The sequence below is a fragment of the Eptesicus fuscus genome, chromosome 6 (assembly GCF_027574615.1).
Source record: "Eptesicus fuscus isolate TK198812 chromosome 6, DD_ASM_mEF_20220401, whole genome shotgun sequence".
Lineage (NCBI taxonomy): Eukaryota > Metazoa > Chordata > Mammalia > Chiroptera > Vespertilionidae > Eptesicus > Eptesicus fuscus.
Window position 1 is genome coordinate 87,889,607 of NC_072478.1, and position 21,014 is coordinate 87,910,620.

Below are 21,014 nucleotides of genomic sequence, written 5' to 3' on the forward strand. Positions count from 1 at the left end.
CAAGGGCCTGCTGCTGGGGCACCTGTCTTCCCTGGGGCCTGGTGCTTTTAGCATCTGTCCCTGGATCCAGTTGCAGCCCGAAATAAGGCTGTGAGCCACAACAAGGCAGGAACAATTCTCGTCAGCTGAAGCCAGAGCTGGCTGCAGGGCACACTCAGCTCTCTGACTGCCCGACTGCTGCACGGACACTGACCACCCAACTTTCAGCTTCCCGACAGAGGTGTTAATCTTGAGGGTCTGATATTCTCTCTGCCCACTGTGGTCCCAGCTCTCAGGTACCAGGATCCTAGGGGAATTTGAGGAGCTGTGGGGAGTGGGTGGAGGAGATGAACCAATTCCCAGAGCCCCTTCCTGTCCAAGAAGAGGAAGGGCCCTGCAGAGTCTGGGGAGTGTGGGGCCTCGTGGAAGCCTGAATCCTGAGTTGGAAAGGGAGGGATTCTAAGCCTAGGTTACTCTAGGTTAAATGGGGAAGGGGTAGCTAGGATTCATGGTTGGGGGTAGCTAATGGCTCTGCTCAGGACTCCAAGATTTTTAGGGAGTAGAGGGAAGCAGGGTGCCTGTCTGGAAAATGAGGGGCTCTTCCCAATGTCTGTGAATTTCTGAAAAGGGGGCGAATATAGAGAAACAGGTCTGCGGAATGTGGAGTCCTCAGGGGTCACAACCGGAGCTCTCTCAATCATCTCATGACCCTCACCCAAATGCATGCAGACGTGTTCATGTTTGTATCATTTTAGGGGGCTCGTGAATGCTCTTAAAGCCCATCCATGAATCCCCATGATCTAGCCCAACCCTCTATGTAACAGAGGGGGAAACTGAGTCACAGAGCTGGAGAGCAACTTGCTCACTGTTACAGAGGGAGTTAGAAACACGGATTAGCTGCCAAGCCACCCAGTTCAGTGCCCACTGACCTAGGTGGGAGTGGGTGTGGGGGTACAGATGGAAGCAGATTGTTTTTCTAAAGGAAGGAATATAGGAAAATCCGGAAGCAAAGCAGAGGGGCACAGGGGTGTGTAATCTGTCAGGGGTTCAAAGGATCTGCCTTCTCTTTTGGGGGGCAAATTCGGGGATTTGGACTTGGGGCCTGCAGGGGTTTAGGAGGGGTTCTAGACCTCATTTTATTTGCAAATTTCCTAGAAAGTGTCATGAGATACAAATGGGGGGAGGGGATGGAGGAGGAGAAAGAGAAGGGTGAGAAAGAAGAGAGCACCATGAGGTACTAGATTTATTGGGGTGATCACTTCGTAAGTTATATAAATATCTAACCTCTATGGCACACACCTAAAACTAATATAATGTTGTGTGTCAACTGTAATTTTAAAATAAAAACATTATTCAAATAAAAGGGAGCATCATGAAAGTCAGTTCTGGGGTAAGGGTAGAGGAGGGGGTGATGGTTTTCTCAGCTTCCTTGGACCAGCCTGTGCCCTCAAGTCTTAGGGCCAAGTACTAGGGAAAGGAGGGGAGGGCCAGCCTTGCAGACCCTAGTGTCACCCCTACCTGTCCACCTATACCCCTTCTCCCCCTGATGTAAACCTCCAACTTCTTTCAGCCGCTGATCAGAGCTCATCAGCGGATGAAAATAGTTTGAGACCCATACCTCCCCACCCATAATGTCCCAGAGTTGACCCCCTAAAGAGAGAGTGCTTCTCTAGCTGCATGGGAAGAACTGAGCATCTCCCTCACCCTCCCTGGACCTCAGCCTCCTCCTCTGTCTGTAGAGACCCCAAAGGCCCACCCAGCTCAGACAGCCCTTGCTTGAGACCTTGGGGTGGGCTAGAGTTGAGTGGGCCAGGGACTTGAAGGAGGCCTGGAAGGGCAATGGAGGCGGACTGGCCAATTTGTGGATCATTTCATCTACAGGATGATCCCCAAGGAGCAGAAGAAGCCAGTGATGGCTGCCATGGGGGACCAAGCTGGACCAGGTAAGGTGGACCCAGCCTGTGTGCATTTTTCAGACCCCATCCTTTTTTGGTCCCAGATTGCAGCCACTCAGGCCTGCTGGCCCCAGGCCTACAAAAACAGGTGTGAGTTCCAGGCCAGCCCCAAGGGAGTGCCTGTGGAATCTGCCACCTGGGCTGGAAGCTCCCCAAAGCATTGGGAAGGGCGTTGCCCTGCTGTCCTCACATCCAGAAGCTGGAGTTGCATGCCCTAGACCAAGCCTGGCCCCAGCTATGTCCTTGCCTCAGTCTCAAATGGAACTCGGCGAGCTCTGATCCCAGATCCAGCCTTAACTGCAGCCCCAAGCTCCCCACACGCTTGTCCCTGCTTGTTGAAACTCTGCGTCTCACCAAGTCCCCATGGCAAGAGACAGGGGTTGGGGGGAAAGTGGGCAGGTGGGCAAGGCTACCCAGTTGGACTCAAACAATTTCACTTAAACACCGGCTCATCTAATGAATAAATCATCTAAAATACATGTTTATCAACTTTATAAGACCTCTCAGAACTCTTGGCATAATTTTAGAGTCTATATACTTGGCCTACTTTAGAGCATTTCAAGAATTTTATAAACAAATTCAACTAAGTCAGGCCTCTCAAACTTCCATGTTAATCATAGTGGCGTGGTGTTGGTTAAAATGCAGATTGCCAGCATCCACCCCAGGGATTCTGACTCAGTGGACCTGGGGAGGGGGCCGTGCATTGCCTTTAGACAAGCACCTGGGTTATTCCGACGCAGACTGACAGTGAGCCGAGCTCTCATAAACCCTAGCCTAAGACCACTGCTAGGTTTTGCCTCCTAAGAAGTACTTAATCATATGTGAGTCGTCCTTTTAACCTGTTTTGTGTGTCCTTGCCTTCTTTAGTGGGAGTCAAGTTTTTTCTTTTATTCCATGATTTCATGCGCTGAAACACACAAACTTTGTGAAGTGTTGGTTGGTGCTCTGACCAGGAGGGCCATGCATTCTCTCTTCTCATATCTAAGCAATTAATTTGACCCCAAAATATTGGCACACATCATTTATGCCAGACTGGAAATATGTAAAATGTTGACTATTGCTAGGTTATTACTTAAAGACAATTTTGAAACTAAAGAAAAATATAAAATAAAAAACAAACAAAACACAACCACCTCTCACAATCTGGGACCCCTCAGGAGATGTTGGGGAGCCGGTTTTGGCCCGATCCCGCAGGCCAGGCCAAGGGACCCCACTGGTGCACAAATCCATGCACCAGGCCTCTAGTCATTTTAGAAAATATTCAGACCAAATAGACATGAAGGACTTTGAAAGTGTAAGTTCCTTCTAGTAGAACCATCTGGAGATAACCAATGTTCCAATATTTGTGTCAATCCTTTTTCTGTTCATATATAAACATATTTATATAAATGCAAATACACACGCGTGGGCTAAAGACTACTAGTATACACTGTGTTCTTCAACTTAAATTTCTTTTCACTTAGCAGCATACCACAGACTCCTTTCCATCCTCACCACCTCCCCGCTGCTTCCCTAGCATGTCGTATGTTATATATATTTATACTCATACAAACCTTCAAATGGTGTCATGAAGGCTCGTCTCAGGGTGGGACCTTTAGGAGCAGAGCCTGAGGATTCTTGAGCAAGTGACTTATTGAGGTTGCACTCTCAGGAGAAGGGAAGTGAAGTAGGACAGGGGAAGCTGCTGAGCAAGGATGCGGGCTCAGCTGTAGCCCAGATTCAGTCTGACCCTGGGGGTGCCACAGAATTCATCCCATCTTCAGCAAGGACCATGACCCCTTCTGTTCACCTGGGCAGTTCTCTGTAGAAGGTGGCAGTTGTGGGCTGTCAACCACGATAAAGGGCACTTTGGCAGCATCCACCACAGACTGATCCCAGGTTTTGTAATTTGAAACCTCACTGTAATAAACATTCTTGTATTTATATCTTCGGGCATGTTTATTCAATTTTTCTCCCCAAGAATGAATGCCAGAATTGCTTAGTCAAATAGGTTTTGTCTATAGCTTTTTTCTTCTCTTTTTTTAAAATATATTAAGCTCTGTTCATCTGGATAATATTTGAGAATATGCCAGGAGACTTTTTGTTATGTATTTGTTTTTTATATTTTTGTTTCTTTTTTTTTTTTCTAAGTGTGCAGTACATTTTATTGTTTTAAAAAAATAACAGTGCAAACAATTACCATTTCTAGCCCTCCTTCTTTCTATGTCCCATAAGTCATCACTGCTAATATTCGGCATGGTCCTTGCAGATTTTTCAATGCATGTATGAACATATATTTATTTTTTTAAATATACAAGTGGGACCTTAGACTATAGATTCTTCTGAAACGCACTTTTCCCCCTTCTAACTTACAGCGGATTTCTTTATGCCCCTAACATGTAGAAGGTGCTCTCTCTATAACTGCTGAAAGAAGGAAAAAATCATCCTCCTTTTTAAAAAGGCTCTGTAGGAAGGAGTCTATTGAATGGAATGAGTCACAGCCCCTGACTGGCCTCAGTGCTGCCTGATGACCACGTCCATCTCCCCGGCCCGCTCACCCACCCGCTACTCTCAGACAACTTTGGCACCCTCTCTCCTCAAACCTCCAGTGCCTCCTCCCCCACCTTCATTCTCAGTCAATGCCTTCTTATTTCATTGAGAAAAGTGAAGTCACCAGAAGAGAACAGCTGCAAGCTGCCTCCTCCACATCTGTCCATTGCTTGGCCTATGTCCATGTTCTCAGTTTTTCTCCCTGATGTGGTAGATGAACTCTCCTTGCCAGTCTGAAGCCAACCCTTCTAGTTGGGCACCGGATGCCCTCCCCTCCCTCTTACTCAAGGACAGATATTCCTTCAGTAATTCTCCACTCTCTCTATTGCACTGTCAAATTTTCCCACCAGCTAACAAACATGCTGTTATTTCTCCCTCTTTAGAAACAAACAAATAAACAAGCAACCCCTCTTGATTGCACAGCTGCCTCCAGCCATGGTCTAGAGTAGCGGTCGCCAACCGGTGGTCCGTGGACCACTGGTGGTCCGCGAGGTCGGAAAGGTTGGCAACCGCTGGTCTAGAGCACAGCTCCTCAAAGCAGTTGTCTCTATTTTCTGCCCCTTCTCCCCTTCTAACATTTTACCAAGCCAATTTCCAAACACACATAAAAGTAGAGTGCAAATCCCCATGGCCCTCCTTTCATTCCTGGAATCCAAAGCAAATCCCAAAGAGTATGTCATTTCATGCTCTAAATACTTCCGAATGCACAAAAATCATAAAAAGGACTTCTCCTTACACACCAAAGTTATCAGCACACAGAACAAAATTAGCAATACTGTCTAATAACCAGTCCCATAGTCAACTTTCTCCAATCTTCTACTTTGTTATAATGAGGATTCAAATAAGGGCCATTGTTTCTATTTGGTTGCTATGTCCTTTAAATCTCCTTTCATCTAAAACAACCCCCACTTATTTTTCCCATGTCACTCACTCTTTTGAAGAAACCAGACCAGTTGCCCTGTAGAATGTTCCACATCCTAGATTTGGCTCATTGCTTCCTCGTGGTGTGGCCCAACGGTTCCTCTGTCCATTTTCTCTTGAACCCTCTCCAATAAGGCTTTGACACCCAATACTCCCCAGCAACTGCTTCTGTGAAGATCACCAATAGTAACCGCACATTACTAAATAATCACAGTCAATTTAGCCCTCATCTTACTTGACACATCAGCAGCATCTGACTCTGTTGATCAGCCCATCTTCCTTGAAATGCTTTAATCATTTGGTTTCCAGGACACCATGCTCTAGATTTCCTCCTGCCTCACTGGGTGCTCCTCCCGGGCTCCAGGGCTCTGTCATTCCTCAGTCTAAATGTTGGAGGCCCAGGCTATCAACTGGCTATTGTCTCAACTATAAGAGGAGAAATAAGTGTGAAGTTCTTCATTGAAAACATCACACTTATTTCTCTTCTTATCCCCCAATCTTTATCTCAGGTCAGTTACCTCCCATGAACTCGAGTCTCTCCACCTGGATACATACAAGTCTCTTTAAACCTTATATGCCCAATTTTGAAGAAAATTAGGGGGCCTTAAATATGGAGTAAGCATTATATAAGACAGAAATTTGCTCACTTGGAAAGGTGGAGATCTTAAACTGAATTCCCAACTCTTCCCACAATTTCTCCTGCTCCAAACCTTCTACATCTCAGGGAGTGGCCGCTCCAACCTTCCAGTGACTCAGGCCAGAAAGGCTGCCATCACCCTCTACTCTACCCTCTCTTTTTCATATCCCTTACCCAGGGATTACCTTTAAAGATATCTAGGACCTGACAATTTCTCACTACCTCCACCGCTGTAGGCAAAGAGCTGCACAGGAAATCCATGGAATATGTAAATACAAATGGCCAAAGGACATCTGAAACAATGCTCATTTCACTGTCAGACACATGCAAATTAAACTCTGAGGTGTCATCTCTGCCCACCAGGTGGACAGAGTCCACTGAATGATGGCACTCAGTGTTGGCAAGTGTGGGGAGAAGCTGGCATTCTCACACACCACCGACAGTGCCATGAGGAGCTCTCCTTAGCAGTGTCTCTGAGTGGCCTGGCCTCTCCCCGCAGTCCCTTTGCTGGACCTGGGCAAGAAGCTGAGCGTGCCCCAGGACTTAATGATGGAGGAGCTATCGCTACGCAACAACCGAGGATCCCTCCTCTTCCAGAAGAGACAGCGCCGTGTGCAGAAATTCACCTTTGAGCTTGCTGCCAGCCAGCGGGAGGTAAGACGGCATTGTGCTCAGAGGGGAAACTAAGGCCCAGAGAAGGCCAGTGGTTTGCCTAAAACCAAATAGCCAGGTGAGGACCTCTGGCACCTGGGCAGTCCCTCAAGCTCCAGCTAGAGAAGGCTGTGACGATCCCACCAGACTGACCCCCTGCCATGCTGTGTGAGCCTAGAAGTTTTACGTCTTCATTGCACATCTCTCTCCCAAGATAAAATATAACATGGAGTGGGCAGGGGGAGCTGCCAGCTCCTACAAATAGTGCTGAAAAATAGTCATGTGTGCTGGGCTGAATTTGCAGCAAGCTACGTTTAGATTCGACCTGATCTAAGATGGAAAACACAGAATGCCTCTTTCTCTGCTTCCCACTAGAAGAAGGACAAGACCGCGGACCAGGCAGCTGGTAGAGAAAGGAGGCAAAGATGCTTATCCTCAGGCTTCAAAAAGGCAGCAGGTAGTTTCGGCCACCCTAATAAATGCAGGGGCATCTCATCCGTGCTCCACCCAATTTCTGGGTGAGACAGAAGGCAACTGAGGAGTTTTATGGCAGAATAATAAAGATAGCACTTAACCTTTGCCATGTATCTAAGACACAGCTAGCTAAGCACTTAAATGTTATCAGCTCATTTATCGCTCAAAAAGTGAGATTATCATCATTATCTCCATTTCACCGAGAAGGAAACTGAGGTTCAGGGAGGGTATTTGCCCAGGGTTAATATTATAGTAGCAACTATATACAAAGCATCTTTCTGTCCTGGGCCCTGGGTTTAGAGCACTGCACAATTCTCTCATACTCCGCCCCCCAATATCTCCAGGAGGTGGGTGCTAGGATTGTGTGCCCCCCTTGTTTGTGGAGGGTGATCCCTGGCCCCTTGCCCATCCCTCATTCCTACTCCCCGACGGTGGCTGGAAGAGCACCTAGGGGACAGTGACTTGGAACAGCGAAACCAGGGACAGTGTGCGTGGAGGGAGACCCAACAGCAGGGGACGCTGGGTGACGGGGTCTGGCAATATCAAGGCTATCCATTGCCCAGGTTGCCATCAGCCCGGAGTCGCAGAACTGCCGCTCAGAGCTCCACATCTTCCCAGGCGGGGACCCTGAGGATGCCCAGCCTGAAGCTTCCCGGGTGGAGCGCGCCCCTAGCCCCAGCGCCCTGGCACCAGGTGAGTGGCCTCCCCAATCTGGACCAAAGAGGAAGGGCGGGGCCATGGGGTAGGAATCAGAGCGTGGGCGTCCTGCTCCACAATGGGGCAGGAAGAGAACCCAGAGCATCTAGTCCACTCCACCCCCTTCCCTATCCAAACACACACCCCTCCATGGACCTAACCCAAGAGGAGCAGCAACGCACCCAGATCACACAGCAAGTCAGGATTAGAAGTTGAACCTCAACTGGTAATTCCCCTACTCCAGTGGTCGGCAAACTCATTAGTCAATAGAGCCAAATATCAACAGTACGATTGAAATTTCTTTTGAGAGCCAAATTTTTTAAACTTAAACTTCTTCTAACGCCACTTCTTCAAAATAGACTCGCCCAGGCCGTGGTATTTTGTGGAAGAGTCACACTCAAGGGGCCAAAGAGCCACATGTGGCTCGCGAGCCTCAGTTTGCCGACCACTGCCCTACTCCAATCCTCCTTGTTTCCAGGGATGGGGAAGGTTACCTTTTGAGGGAACAACTTTTGGCATCACCCTCCCTGCCACACCCTACACACACTCCCCTTTCCCAGCTTTGGTCTTCCCTCCCCCAACCCTTTCTGAGGTGGGTGTGGGTGTGGGGGCCCAGGGAGAAAGGAACCCACATGCCCTGCTCACCTCCAGGCTATGCTGAGCCACTCAAGAGCATCCCGCCAGAGAAGTTCAATCTCACGGTCATCCCCAAGGGCTACCACTGCCCATGGCAGGAGTTTGTCAGCTACCGGGACTACCAGAGCGATGGCCGAAGTCACACTCCCAGCCCTGCGCAGTATCGAAATTTCAACAAGTAAGGCAGGGTGGGCAGCTTGGGGAGAGAACGGGAGGGTGCACAGGTGCAAGTCATAATCACAGCAGTAGCTAAATTTCCCGAGCACTTTCTACATGCCAGGCTGTATCTGAACACGTCATAAACATTCATTGAGCTCTTGCTAGAACTTAATAGAACTCTTGCCTCAGCACATAGTAGGTCCTCGATAAATGTACAGGGAATGTGCTACACGTCTCATTGGATCCTCCCCACAACAGGGTGCGGTTGGTGCTACAGTTTTTCCTTTTCTGCCTGTGAAGAGACCTGCATAGAAATATCAGCAACCGGCCCAAAGTCCCAAAACAAGGACGCGCAGGGCAGGGCTGGGGTCCAAGTCTGGGCTGTCTGACTCCAGAGCTTGGTTTCTTGTTCTCCATCACTGCTGTGTGCCACCTCTTTGACTCGTCCTTCCTGGGTGGGACCCCCAGATCTCACCAGTCCTACATAGCTCAGCCTGTTCCTCATTTTCATCAATGCCTAGGAAGTGGCTTTGAGGCTGCACCAAAGCAGGGAGTAGCAGTGAGACGTTGGACTCTAGAGATGAGGGTCACAGAAGAGTGGTTTATACTGTTTACAGCATGGGGCCTCAACATGGGCTTAAATGCAGACTCCTTACCGGGCTGTGTGACCTTGGAAAAGTGACTTAACCTCTCTGAGCCTCCATTTCCCTATCTGTAAAATGAGACTATTATTGCACCTACTTCATAAGATTGTTGTGAGGATAGCATAAGAAGCCACAGGCAATGTTTCTGGCAAGCAATAAGCTCTCAATAAATAAGAGCTGCTATTATTAGCATTATTATTTACAGGTTGAAATGATAGTTGGAAAAGCTAATGGGGAATAAAAGGATATATTTAACATTCTGCCCGAAGGGCTCAGAAACAAATCATAGGGGTCAAGACAGGAGCTTGGCACTGGAGGAAGACCTTGGGCTAGGGGATGGATTTCAATTGCAATTGGCTTCCTCAGACTGATGCTATTTCTGAAAAATGCTCCTCTGGCTTGGACCACAGTAAGTGTGAAAGTGGAGGGTCCATAGAGAGGAGGCCCCAGTCCAGCTCTTCTGGCATCTGCTCAGACCACACGTGGAGACTATGTCTGTCTGACAAAAATTGATGGGTGGCGCCAGGGCCTGGAGACCAGGCCCTCTGAGGAAGAGCTGAAGGAACTGGGGGTGATGAGCTTTGAGAGGAGACTGCTGAGACGGCATGTGACTGCCCTCAAAGTCAGGGAGGGCCTTGATGGAAAGAATTCTACCCAACGGGTGCTGTGTGAGCCACAAGCCATTGGCAGATGTTCTGGGATCTCTCGCCAGCCAGGCCTGTGCTCTCTCACCTCCTGGGGCCGTCAGACCCTGCCTGCCCAGCTATTTAAAACCCTCAGCAGACATTCAGTCCTGACAGCCAGCTTCCAGGCTGGCCAGCTCAGGTTGCAGCCCCATCCATCTAAACCTCAGGTATGAAAGACAGGCACATTCTCACCAGCAGAAGGGTCTTAGGGAGCCCTGAACCCGGATCCTTCTGGGACAGAAGGACCAACTGAAGAAGACCGAAGAGGAACAGCAGTGTTGGTGGCCAAGCTGTGCCCAGGAGCCAGGTCTCTGGGCTCCTAGTCAAGGGCCCAATTGTGAGGCTTGCATTGGCTTGGAAACATCCCAGCCTGTCCCCCAGGGGGCCTGGCTGTTGCTGCCACAGCTGGGGTAGTCTAAGCAGAAACCCAGTCTTGGCTGGAACCCGGGCCCTAACCCAAGTTTTGCCTTTCCACCCCAGGGGCAAGCCCTCTCCTCTTCCCATTGGGCCCAGCCTGTGGAGAAAACAGCACATGATCAATGCTTTTTATTTCTCTTAAAATTAAAGAATAGTTTTCAAGTCACATACTTACATTCTCTTAAAAACTAATTATGCAACTACAAAAGAAGGGTTCCTTTGTTCACTGTCCTCTATCCCAGTTTCCTTTCCAAAACACTGTTGTCAGGTTGGTAAGTTTTCAGAACATTTTCTAAGGGCAGCCACATACCTATAGGGAATATAGCATTGTTTTGTATACATGTGTTTTAATACTTTGCATTTCTTTTTGTAACTTCTTTTCACTCAACATTATGCTTTTAAATCTACCCTACTTTATATTGATCTTTTCATTCCTTTTGAGCTACTGTATAATATTCCATCATGTGACTACACTACCTCTGTTGTGTCCGTTCCTCTGCCAGTGGACCCTGAGTTGTTTATGGCCTGTCACTAATCCCTGCTCATATCTGCTTCCTTGTGCACATGTGCATGTGCTTCCCAAAGCCACATGCTTACAGGTAGAGTTGCTGGTGGCAGAATTTGCGTATTTCCAGATTAGAATGATCCTGCTAAACTATCCTCCAAGGGAGCAGCACCAGTGTGCCCTCCAAACAGTAGCATATGAGTGAAGCTCTGCCCCATTATCCAATCATTTCTTCTCGCCAGTCTTATGGTTAGAAATGCAGGTCTGTTGTAATCTGCACGTCCCTGATTCTCAATGCTCTTTCTCGTCCTCCCCTTTTACTTCAGTTTGTGGCATGTTTCTCTGAGGGAGATGAAAAGACAAAGGAAACACCCTGTTCCAACTCTGTTGCCTTCTGGAGCTTGCTTATGGGGAACCTAGAGTTCTGCTTAGGACAAGCCAATTCCAATTCTGAAAACTTGGCTCCAATTTCTAAGCAACAAGCCATCCCAACTAGGGGCAGAGCTAGAGAAACCTGTTAAAGGTAGTGCAAAACCTTGCTGTACAGAAGGGGAAACTGAGTCCTGGAGAGAGGCAGGGAGAGGCCCCACATAGACCTGCATGTCAGTGTGCTGCCATCTCGTTCCTTCCCAGCCCACCTCTCCTGCTGCTCTTCTTCCCCTAGGACACCCGTGCCCTTTGGAGGACCCCTGATGGGGGAGACCACGTCCAGGGCAAGCACCCCCTTCCTCCCAGAGCTCACCAGTGGCTTGGAACTCCTCCGCCTCAGACCCAACTTCAACAGAGTGGCCCAGGGCTGGGTCCGCAACCTCCCAGAGTCTGAGGACCTGTAACCCCAGCCTTCAGTCCCCGGTCTCAGAGTTTGGGGAATACCAGGAGCCAAGATTTGTGGACTGCACTTCAGTTTACAAAGGGCCTTCACACACAAAACCTATTGCAAATGGCCTCAAAGGTCACAAAGTTTGGTAGTCCACAAATACAGGGTTTAGAAGTTTTTCCTTTTACTGAGATGCAGTTAGTCTTTATTCATGCTCTAACATTTACTAAGCACCTACTATGTGCTAGACATTGTGACAGCTCCATGCAGAGGAGTCCGGTCCCTGACCTAGAGTAGGAAAAGGTAGTAAGGAAGACAGATTTGTAAAGCAGTAAATTATCTTAATTTTGCCTAAAGCACCTGAGGAACAAAATGTAGTGAGGCAGGGAAGGGCATCTCGAACCCTGGGTGTGTGTGGTGGGGAGGGGATCAATTACAGGATACTTCCCAGAGGATCTGAACAGGACTTCAGAGGAGTAAGAGTCAATTAAGGGAAGAGGGCGTGACTCCAGGCGAGGCACTCCAGGCCAGTGGACCAGCATAAGCTGGAAAGGTGGAGAACTGCCATAAGGCAGGGTGTTCCGGAGAAGGGAGAGGGCTATGTTTGAGCAGTCGGTGACTCCTTAGAACAGCGGATGCCAACTGGTGGTCCGTGAGGTCCGAAAGGTTGGTGACTGCTGGTTTAAGGAAACCTTTGGAGCAGTGTCGCCAAACGGTGGTCTGTGGACCACTGGTGGTCCATGAGATCCGAAAGGTTGGCGACCGCTGCCTTAGGCCAGGTTGGGGTAAGCTGCACTAAGAAAATGGGGAAGGTTCTTAAGCAAGGGAGTCAGGGGTCTCAGTGGTTGCTATGTGGGCACAGACTGGAGTCAGGAAGTCTTCCAGGAACAAGGCCTGAAGTAGGGAGGTGGCCATGGGGATGGGAAGAAGGGACACCTCTCTGGGCACCTTGCAGGACAAGTGCAAAGTGGAGTACCTATAAAGACTCCTTCTTCCCACCTCCTTCTGCTCACCGCTCTGAGCAGGCCTTGGGTAGATCTTGCTTAGTTTCCAATAGGAGTCATTGAGGGCTCTGCTTTGGCTCATTAGGAAGAGGAGAGAAAGGAATGCCTTAGTTCAAGTGGTGATGATGATGTGGTGATGATGATGGCGGCTTTTTATTGGGTGCCGCAGTGCTTCAGCTGCTAGGAGGTTCTCTATACATCCAATTTCTAAAATTCAGTACAACCCTAAAAAAAAGTATTGTCCCATTTTACAGATGTGAATATCCAGACTCAAAAGGAGAAAGGGGCTTGTCCAGGGACAGAGCCACAATGGATACTGACCTATTCCAGTGGATGTCTATTTGCACTGGGTGGCCAACCCATTGCCTGCTCACTCTGGAATCACCTCATAATAGTGTCCTGCCTCAGAGTTTAGAGGTTAAGAGTGCAGGCTGGGAAGTCAGACTGAATGGGATGGTTCTAACTGCCACTTCCAGCCATTTCTGTGGGCCTTTGTTTCTCACCTGTAAGATGAGGACAAGAATAGTAGCCCCTGTAAGAGGTTGTTGCGAGCACAATGATGGACACATAATGAGCGCTAGATCATTAGACTTCATGCAACTACTGCTCTTAACTGAAAAGATGATCTTGTGGTGGATGCAGCTTGAGAAGCAGGCCTAGGATGAGACTGGAGATGGGTAGAGATGAAGCCTGAAGGGAAGGAAGCCTCTGATCACTGCAGGGCTCCCTTGGCCCATGAATCACCTCTTCCCCTTGCTTCCATCGCCTCTCCCCCGACCCCATTTCTCTTGAGGAGATGAGAAGGCCAGGAATCCATCTGGTTCCCAGGGCATGTGGGATAGCAGTTGCCTTTTCCTTTTGCTCTGGACTTTCCCTGTGTCCCACACAGTCTCAAGGGGCAGCAGCCTGACTCTTAGAATTGCTTGCAATCAATGTGTCTTAAATTTGGGCACTGCTGTTTAAAAGGCAAAAGATTTATGCGATCTGAAGAGAAACCAGAGTATGGGGCACTGCTGTTTAAAGCCACGCTTCCATGAGCTGAAAACGAACCACTAAAGTGTCCTAAACAAAGAAGAGGATTAGGACCACCTTGGGTTGGCTCCGCTGTGCTCTGGAGGGTAATAGCAGCCACCATAGCACAGCTGACAAGAGCCTGGTGGGGAGCCTGCTACACACAAAGCAAATCCTCATTCCTTTCTTCTTTTGATAATATGCCTTTCACTGATGTTGTTAAAAAAAAAAAAAGAAAGAATTCTTACTGTAAAGATTTATATACTAACAAATAAAGGAAGAAGTAAATGTGAAGGTAAAATCTGCCCACATAGCTCCTCCCCTGCAACACAGACCTTCCCGCCCTCCTGCACTCTGCCCCATTCCCACATACCATAGGTAACCACTGGTAGCAGCTTGGTGCTTCTAGAATTCCAGCATTATTTGAACAGATAAATATGTACAGTGTATAGTTGCATAAGTGCCAAGATATGTTTTTGTTTTCATGGGATCATACTGTATTATATTGACTGTATTTTGCTTCTTTATTCAACAATAAGTAAAATGTGGATCCTAAAAAAGCCATGTCATTAACCTTTCATGTAATTTAGGGGCCCAACACACCTTTCATATAAAACTCTATACTTCTGCCTGTTTTGTTCTTTATGTAAATGAAATCACATAGTGATATGGAAGTGAAAAGGACCAAGAACAGCCGCAGCACTGGGAACCTGACATTAGACATAGCAGCCTTGAACATGAATGAACTACCGTTCCATGCAGCAATACAGAGGCATCTCAGAAACAAAGTGGTAAGCAAAGGGAGACAGGTCCATATGTATATGTTCAGTGATGCAATGCAGTGTTAAATAAAGTCGGGGTAGTGGTAACTTTGGGGGAAAGAAAGGGTTGTGCTTGTGAGAGGACAAACTTCTGGGAGAGCTGGACATTTTCTATTTCTGTGATTGTGACACAGACATTGACTTTAAAATACTTAATTTAGTTGTAAATTTGTGTTTTATGCACTTTTTCTGTACATATGTTATATTTTACTAAAATAATCCCTCCTGCCGAGCCGGCGTGGCTCAGTGGTTGAGCATCGACCTATAAACCAGGAGGTCACAGGTTCGATTCCCGGTCAGGGCACATGCCCAGGTTGCGGGCTTGATCCCCAGTAGGGGGCGTGCAGGAGGCACCCGATCCATGGTTCTCTCTTATCATGGATGTTTCTATCTCTCCCTCTCCCTTCCTCTCTGAAATCAATAAAAAATATATTTAAAAAAATAATAAATAATAAATAAAATAATCCCTCCTTTTAAAAAAGTTAATAGATTAACAGCAGATTAGATGAACACGAAAAATTAGTGAACTAAAATCAACATTAATATACTTCAAGAACTTGTAAACCCCTGCAATGGGATGAATGGACAAATTCTTAGAAAAATACAATATCCCAAATCAAATCAGGAATTATCAGAAACCCTGAATAGGCCAATAACAACTGATGGAATAGAAGCAGTAATCAAAAAAGTCCCAGCAAATAAAAGCCCTGGTCCGGATGCATTCACAGAGAGTTTTACCAAACATTCAAAAAAGAACTAATACCTATCCTCCTCAAACTATCCCAAAAAATCCAAGAGGAGGGAACACTTCCAAGCTCTTTTTATGAGGCCAGCATTATCCTAATCCCCAAACCAGATAAAAACACTACACAAAGAAAGAGAATTACAGGCCAATATCCCTGATGAACATACTATAGACGCTAAAATCCTCAACAAAATATTAGCAAATTGGATCCAGCAATATATTAAAAAGGTCATACTCCAGGACCAAAGGGGATTTATTCCAGGATGCAAGGCTGGTACAATATTTGCAAGTCAATAAACGTGATACATCACATGAACAAATTGAAAGACAAAAATCACATGATCATATCAATAGATGCAGAAAAAAGCATTTGACAAAAATTCAACACCCATTTTTTATAAAAACGCTCAGCAAAGTAGGAATAGAGGGAGCTTATCTTATTATAATAAAGGCCATATATGACAAACCTACAGTAAACATCATACTCAATGGGCAAAAACCATTTTCCCTAAGAACAGGAACAAAACAGGGATGTCTGTTTTCACCACTCTTATTCAACATAGTTCTAGAAGTTCTAGCCACAGCTATCAGATAAGAAGAAATAAAAGGCATCCAAATTGGAAAGGAGGAAGTTAAAACTCTCATTATTCGCTGATGACATGATATTGTATATATAGAAAACCCCAAAGACTCCACCAAAAAACAACTAAATTTAATAAATGAATTTGCCAGTGTAGTAGGATACAAAATCAACACCCAAAACTTGATAGTTTTTTTTATACACCAATAATGAATTCACAGAAAGAGAAACTAAACAAACAATCCCATTTACCATTGCAACAAAAAAATTAAGATACTTAGGAATAAACTTAACCAAGGAGGTAAAAGACTTGTACTTGAAAAACTCCAGGACTTCGTTGAAAAAGAGATAGAGGAAGATATAAATAAGTGTAAGAATATATGGTGTTCATGGATTGTTAGAATTAACATCATTAAAGTGTCCATACTACCCAAGGCAATCCACAGATTCATTGCAATCCCTATTAAAATACCAACAACATATTTCACATATCTAGAACAAATACTCCCAAAATTTATATAGAACCAAAAAGACCCCGAATAGCTGCAGCAATGTTGAGAAAGAACGAAGTTGGAGGAATCACAATACCAGATAATCAAGTTTTACTACAAAGCCACCATAATCAAAACAGCCTAGTACTGGCACAAGAACAGGCATATCTATTATAATAAAAGCGTAATATGCTAATTAGACGGATGTCCTTCCAGATATCCTTCCGGACAAAGCCACAGTGGCGGGGACTGAGGCAGAGGCAGCTGCCACAGCAGGAGGGGGCTGAGCCCCTTGCACAAATTTCGTCTATATAATAAAAACCTAAGCAACCCTTACGGCGGAACAACCAGAACAACCGGTCGCTATGATGCGCAATGACCACCAAGGGGCAGATGCTCAATGCAGGAACTGGCCCCTGGTGGTCAGTGCACTCCCACAGGGGAGCGCCGCTCAGCCAGAAGCCTGGCTCACAGCTGGCGAGCGCAGCGGTGGTGGCAGGAGCCTCTCCAGCCTCCGCAGCAGCACTAAGGAGCAGTGAGCAGGCAGGCGGTAAGGAGCGAGGAGTCCCAGACTGCGAGAGGGATGTCTGCCTGCCAGCTTAGGCCAGCTCCCCCCAGAAAGAGACCCCAGAAGTTGGCCCAAGGCATTACACTTAATTAATATTTGACAAAGGAGGCAAGAACATACGATGGAGTCAAGACAGTCTCTTCAATAAATGGTGTTAGGAAAATTGGACAGATACATGCAAAAAAAAAAATGAAACTAGACCACCAACTAACACTATACACAAAAATAAATTCAAAATGGATAAAAGACTTAAATGTAAGTCATGAAACCATAAAAATCCCAGAAGAAACCTTAGGCAGCAAAATATCAGGCATCTCTTGTAGCAATATGTTTATGGATACCAGGTATATCTCCTAGGGCAAAGGAAACTACGGAGAAAATAAACAAATGGGACTACATCAAAATAAAAAGCTTTTGCACAGCAAAAGAAACCAACAAAACAAAAAGGGAGCCCACAGTATGGTAGAACATATTTGGCAATGATACATCTGAACCTATACGCAAACATGCATAACCCATGGACACAGCCAATAGGGTGGTGAAGGCCTGGGGCAAAGTGGGATAGATGGGGTCAATGGGGGAAAAAGGGGACATATGTAATACTTTCAACAATAAAGATTTTAAAAAATAAAAAAATAAAAGTGCCCATAATGTATCATAGAGAAGTAAAGAAATGGAAAACAAGAGAGAAAAGTTGAAAGACATGGAAAATAAAATTAAAATGCCCAACACTACTACCAGGAGTTCCAGAAGTATTGTACAAATGACTGAGGGTTTATCAGACTTAATGAAAAACATAAACTCACATAGTCCTCACCCTGTCATGAGAAGGATAAATTAAATCCATACTTCAGAAACATTGTACTAAAATTATACAACTCCAAAGTCACAGAGAAATGTCAAAGGCACCCAGACAAAAAAGTTAGATTACCTACAAAAGAACAACACTTAGAAGAATGAAAAAAAAAAAAAATCTTCAAGAAGTGAGAGCCAAATAAATTTTCAGACAAATAAATATTAAAGAGTTTCCCACTTACCCCTGCAAGAACTACAAAAGAACGTTGTTTTGGGAAGGATCCAGAAAGAAAGCATAGAATTTAAGAAGCAACAGTAAGCAGAGAAATCAATTCCATAGACAGCAGAAAGAATGCAAAAGCAAAGACAAATAAAATAAAGTGATATAAATACATTCGACCACATCAGTTATCACAACAGATATAGACGGATAGGACTCACCAGTTTAAAGACAGATTCACAGATCGGGTAGTAAGTAATTCCAGCTCCATGCTGTTCACAAGCAGCACTCCTAAAAATATAACACAGAAATAAAATAAAGAAATGGAAAAGGATAAGCCAGTCAAATACCATCCCAAAGAAATGTGTTCTAGCCGGCCAGTTGTGCTCAGTGGTTGAGTGTGGACCTATGAACCAGGAGTTCACGGTTCTATTTCCAGTCAGGACACATACCTGGGTTGCAGACTCCATCCCGAGTGGGAGGCATGCAGGAAGTGGCTTACCAATCATTCTCTCTCATCATTGATGTTTCTATCTCTCCCTCTCTCTGAAATCAATAAAGATATTTTTTAAAAAGGAATGTGTTCTACTCTCATACACTGTTGGTGAAATTATAAAATGGTACGGACACTATGGAAAGCAGTATGGAGGCTCCTCAATTAAAAATAGAATACCGTTTAATCCAGCAATTCCACTTCTTGGGTATATATCCAAAGAAATCCAAAACACAAATTCAAAGAGATTTATGTACCCTTATGTTCATTGCAGCATTATTTACAATAGCCAAGATATGGAAACAACCTAAGTGTCCATCAACAAAGAAGTGGTGCATATATACAACAGAATATTATTCAGCCATAAAAAAGAATGAAATCTTGCCATTTGCAACAATATGGGTGGACCGAGCTAAGTGAAATAAGTCAGACAGAGAAAGACAAATACCAGATGATTTCACGTATGTGTAGAATCTATAAAAAACAAAATAAATGGACAAACAAAACAAAACAAACTCATAGCTAGAGAAAAAACTGATGGTCACCAAATAGGAAGGGGATTGGGTGGATGGGCAAAAAAGGTGAAAGGGATTAAGAAGTACAAATTGCCGTTATAAAAATAATCATGGGGACATAAAGTACAGCATAAGGAATATATTCAATAATATTGCAATAACTATGTATTGTGCCAGATGGATACTCAACTTATGAGGTGATCTAGTCACTATGCTGTACACCTCAAACTAGTATATGTCAACTATAATTGAAAAATAAATTTTTTAAAAAAAGAAATGTGTTCTAGCCATATTACTAGCAAAGACTTTCTGTCAGAAAGTATTGTTGTGATAAGGATCTTTACATAATGATAAACCTATATTCATAGTGGAAGATTAATAGTTTTTAAATTATTGACCAGTTATCAAACAGATGAGTAAAGATATAGAAAATATGAACAATAAAAATGTAGACTCCTGTACCAGCAAATTAGAGAATACTCATTATTTTCAATTACCTATGAAACACTTTTAAAAAATGAACACACAAAATTAAAAACTTTTGTGTATCACAGGACACTGTCAGGAGAGTGAAAAGGCAACTCACAGAATAGGATTATACCTCAGAGAATAAATATCCATGAATCCATAGTGATATGACTCAATAAAGGGGGGAAACGGACAAGCCTTACTTCTTTAGACTTCCAAATAATACATATAATCCCCCCACCAGGAGGCGGGTCGTAATTCCCCTCCTACTGATTATAGACTGGGCTTGTGGTTTCCAAAGAAGAGAGCATAGGAAGGGAAAATATTACCTTTACCAAGACACCACCTTAACCAAGTGATCAAGCCAGAGACCTGGGGACAGGGGTCACTCTAGACCCCCTCCTCTTTCACCTCCATTTATTTCAGGTTCAATGTCTGACTATAATTTGCCTTCCAAAAATCTGTCACATCACACTCTTTGCCCCATGGACAGTCACTTCAGTTGTCATGATGCTATTCCTTCTGAGCCTTCTCCATGAGGGAAGCAGCTCAATAATACAGGTAGTGAAAAGGGTTAGGCGGTGAGACATTAGAATTCGACAGAGGTAAGTACATGACCAAGGTCACACATCTGGGAGGTGCTGAAATGAGGATTTGAAATCAGGTAATCTGGCTCCAAAGTCTGTTTCAATCATTACTTAGTATAAACAAAAATGGTTTTTTAAAAAAATTTTTTTATGATCAGGTTTGACTACATCTCAGTAGAGTAACACCAGCTGCTTTAACAGAAAAATCCCCAGGTCTCAATGGCTTACTACAACAGAATCCTCAGGTAAGTGCTCTCCTCAAGGCAGTGACAGGGGAACCTACACCCTTCGCTGTGTGACTGCCACCTTCCAGAAATGGTCCTGCACATTTAGCCAGCAGATTGGGGGTGGGGGGGACGGGGGGAGGTCATAGGGTTGTGTGAGATGTTGTCACAGACCAGGTCTGGGAATGGCAAAGGTTACTTCTCACCATTGTACCCCCAGCTGTGTGCCCTAGAAGAGAAAGAAATGGAGTTTGGTGAACACCTATTTTTGCCAAAATCTAATTGCTCATAATTCTGACTGACTTAAGAAACACTAATTGAGCATCTATTCTACACTTCAACTTACGCTTTTCAAAAAATATGTATATATCCATTGCCAGACAGTGCACAAAATTTAGAATATCTTCCTTCTCAAAAAGGCAATAGACAATTGGAAAGTCATACATTTACTTATGCATATATACATATATATATATAGGTATCAAATTTGGCAATTATTAAAACACTACATGATTCATCTTATTCACAAAACGGTTAAAATCTTCTATATGCTCAAAAGTAGACAAAAAAAAACCCACAAACAATAAACCCAAAACCCTACCCAAAATGGTGTCAAAATACTTGAAAGTACCCTATATTACTAGAAATAAAATCAAATTTTTGAAGTGTTTCTTTTATATCTTTTTTTTTAAACCTTCTAGAGGAAAACAAAATTTCTTCAGTGAAGCTATAAAATGGTGCTTGTTATATAGAGTATGTCCATCCCATAAATACATATTTTAGATA

At 44.9% G+C, this 21,014-nt stretch overlaps 1 protein-coding gene across 1 annotated transcript; it reads left to right on the plus strand.

The window, feature by feature from the left end:
• The first annotated feature begins 1,861 nt into the window (after window positions 1-1,861).
• Window positions 1,862-11,722, plus strand: MYOZ3 (myozenin 3). The gene is given in 6 exon segments (XM_054717030.1): window positions 1,862-1,922; window positions 6,521-6,688; window positions 7,591-7,637; window positions 7,710-7,839; window positions 8,494-8,656; window positions 11,554-11,722. Coding segments are annotated over 6 exon segments (738 nt in total).
• The last annotated feature ends 9,292 nt before the right edge of the window (window positions 11,723-21,014 follow it).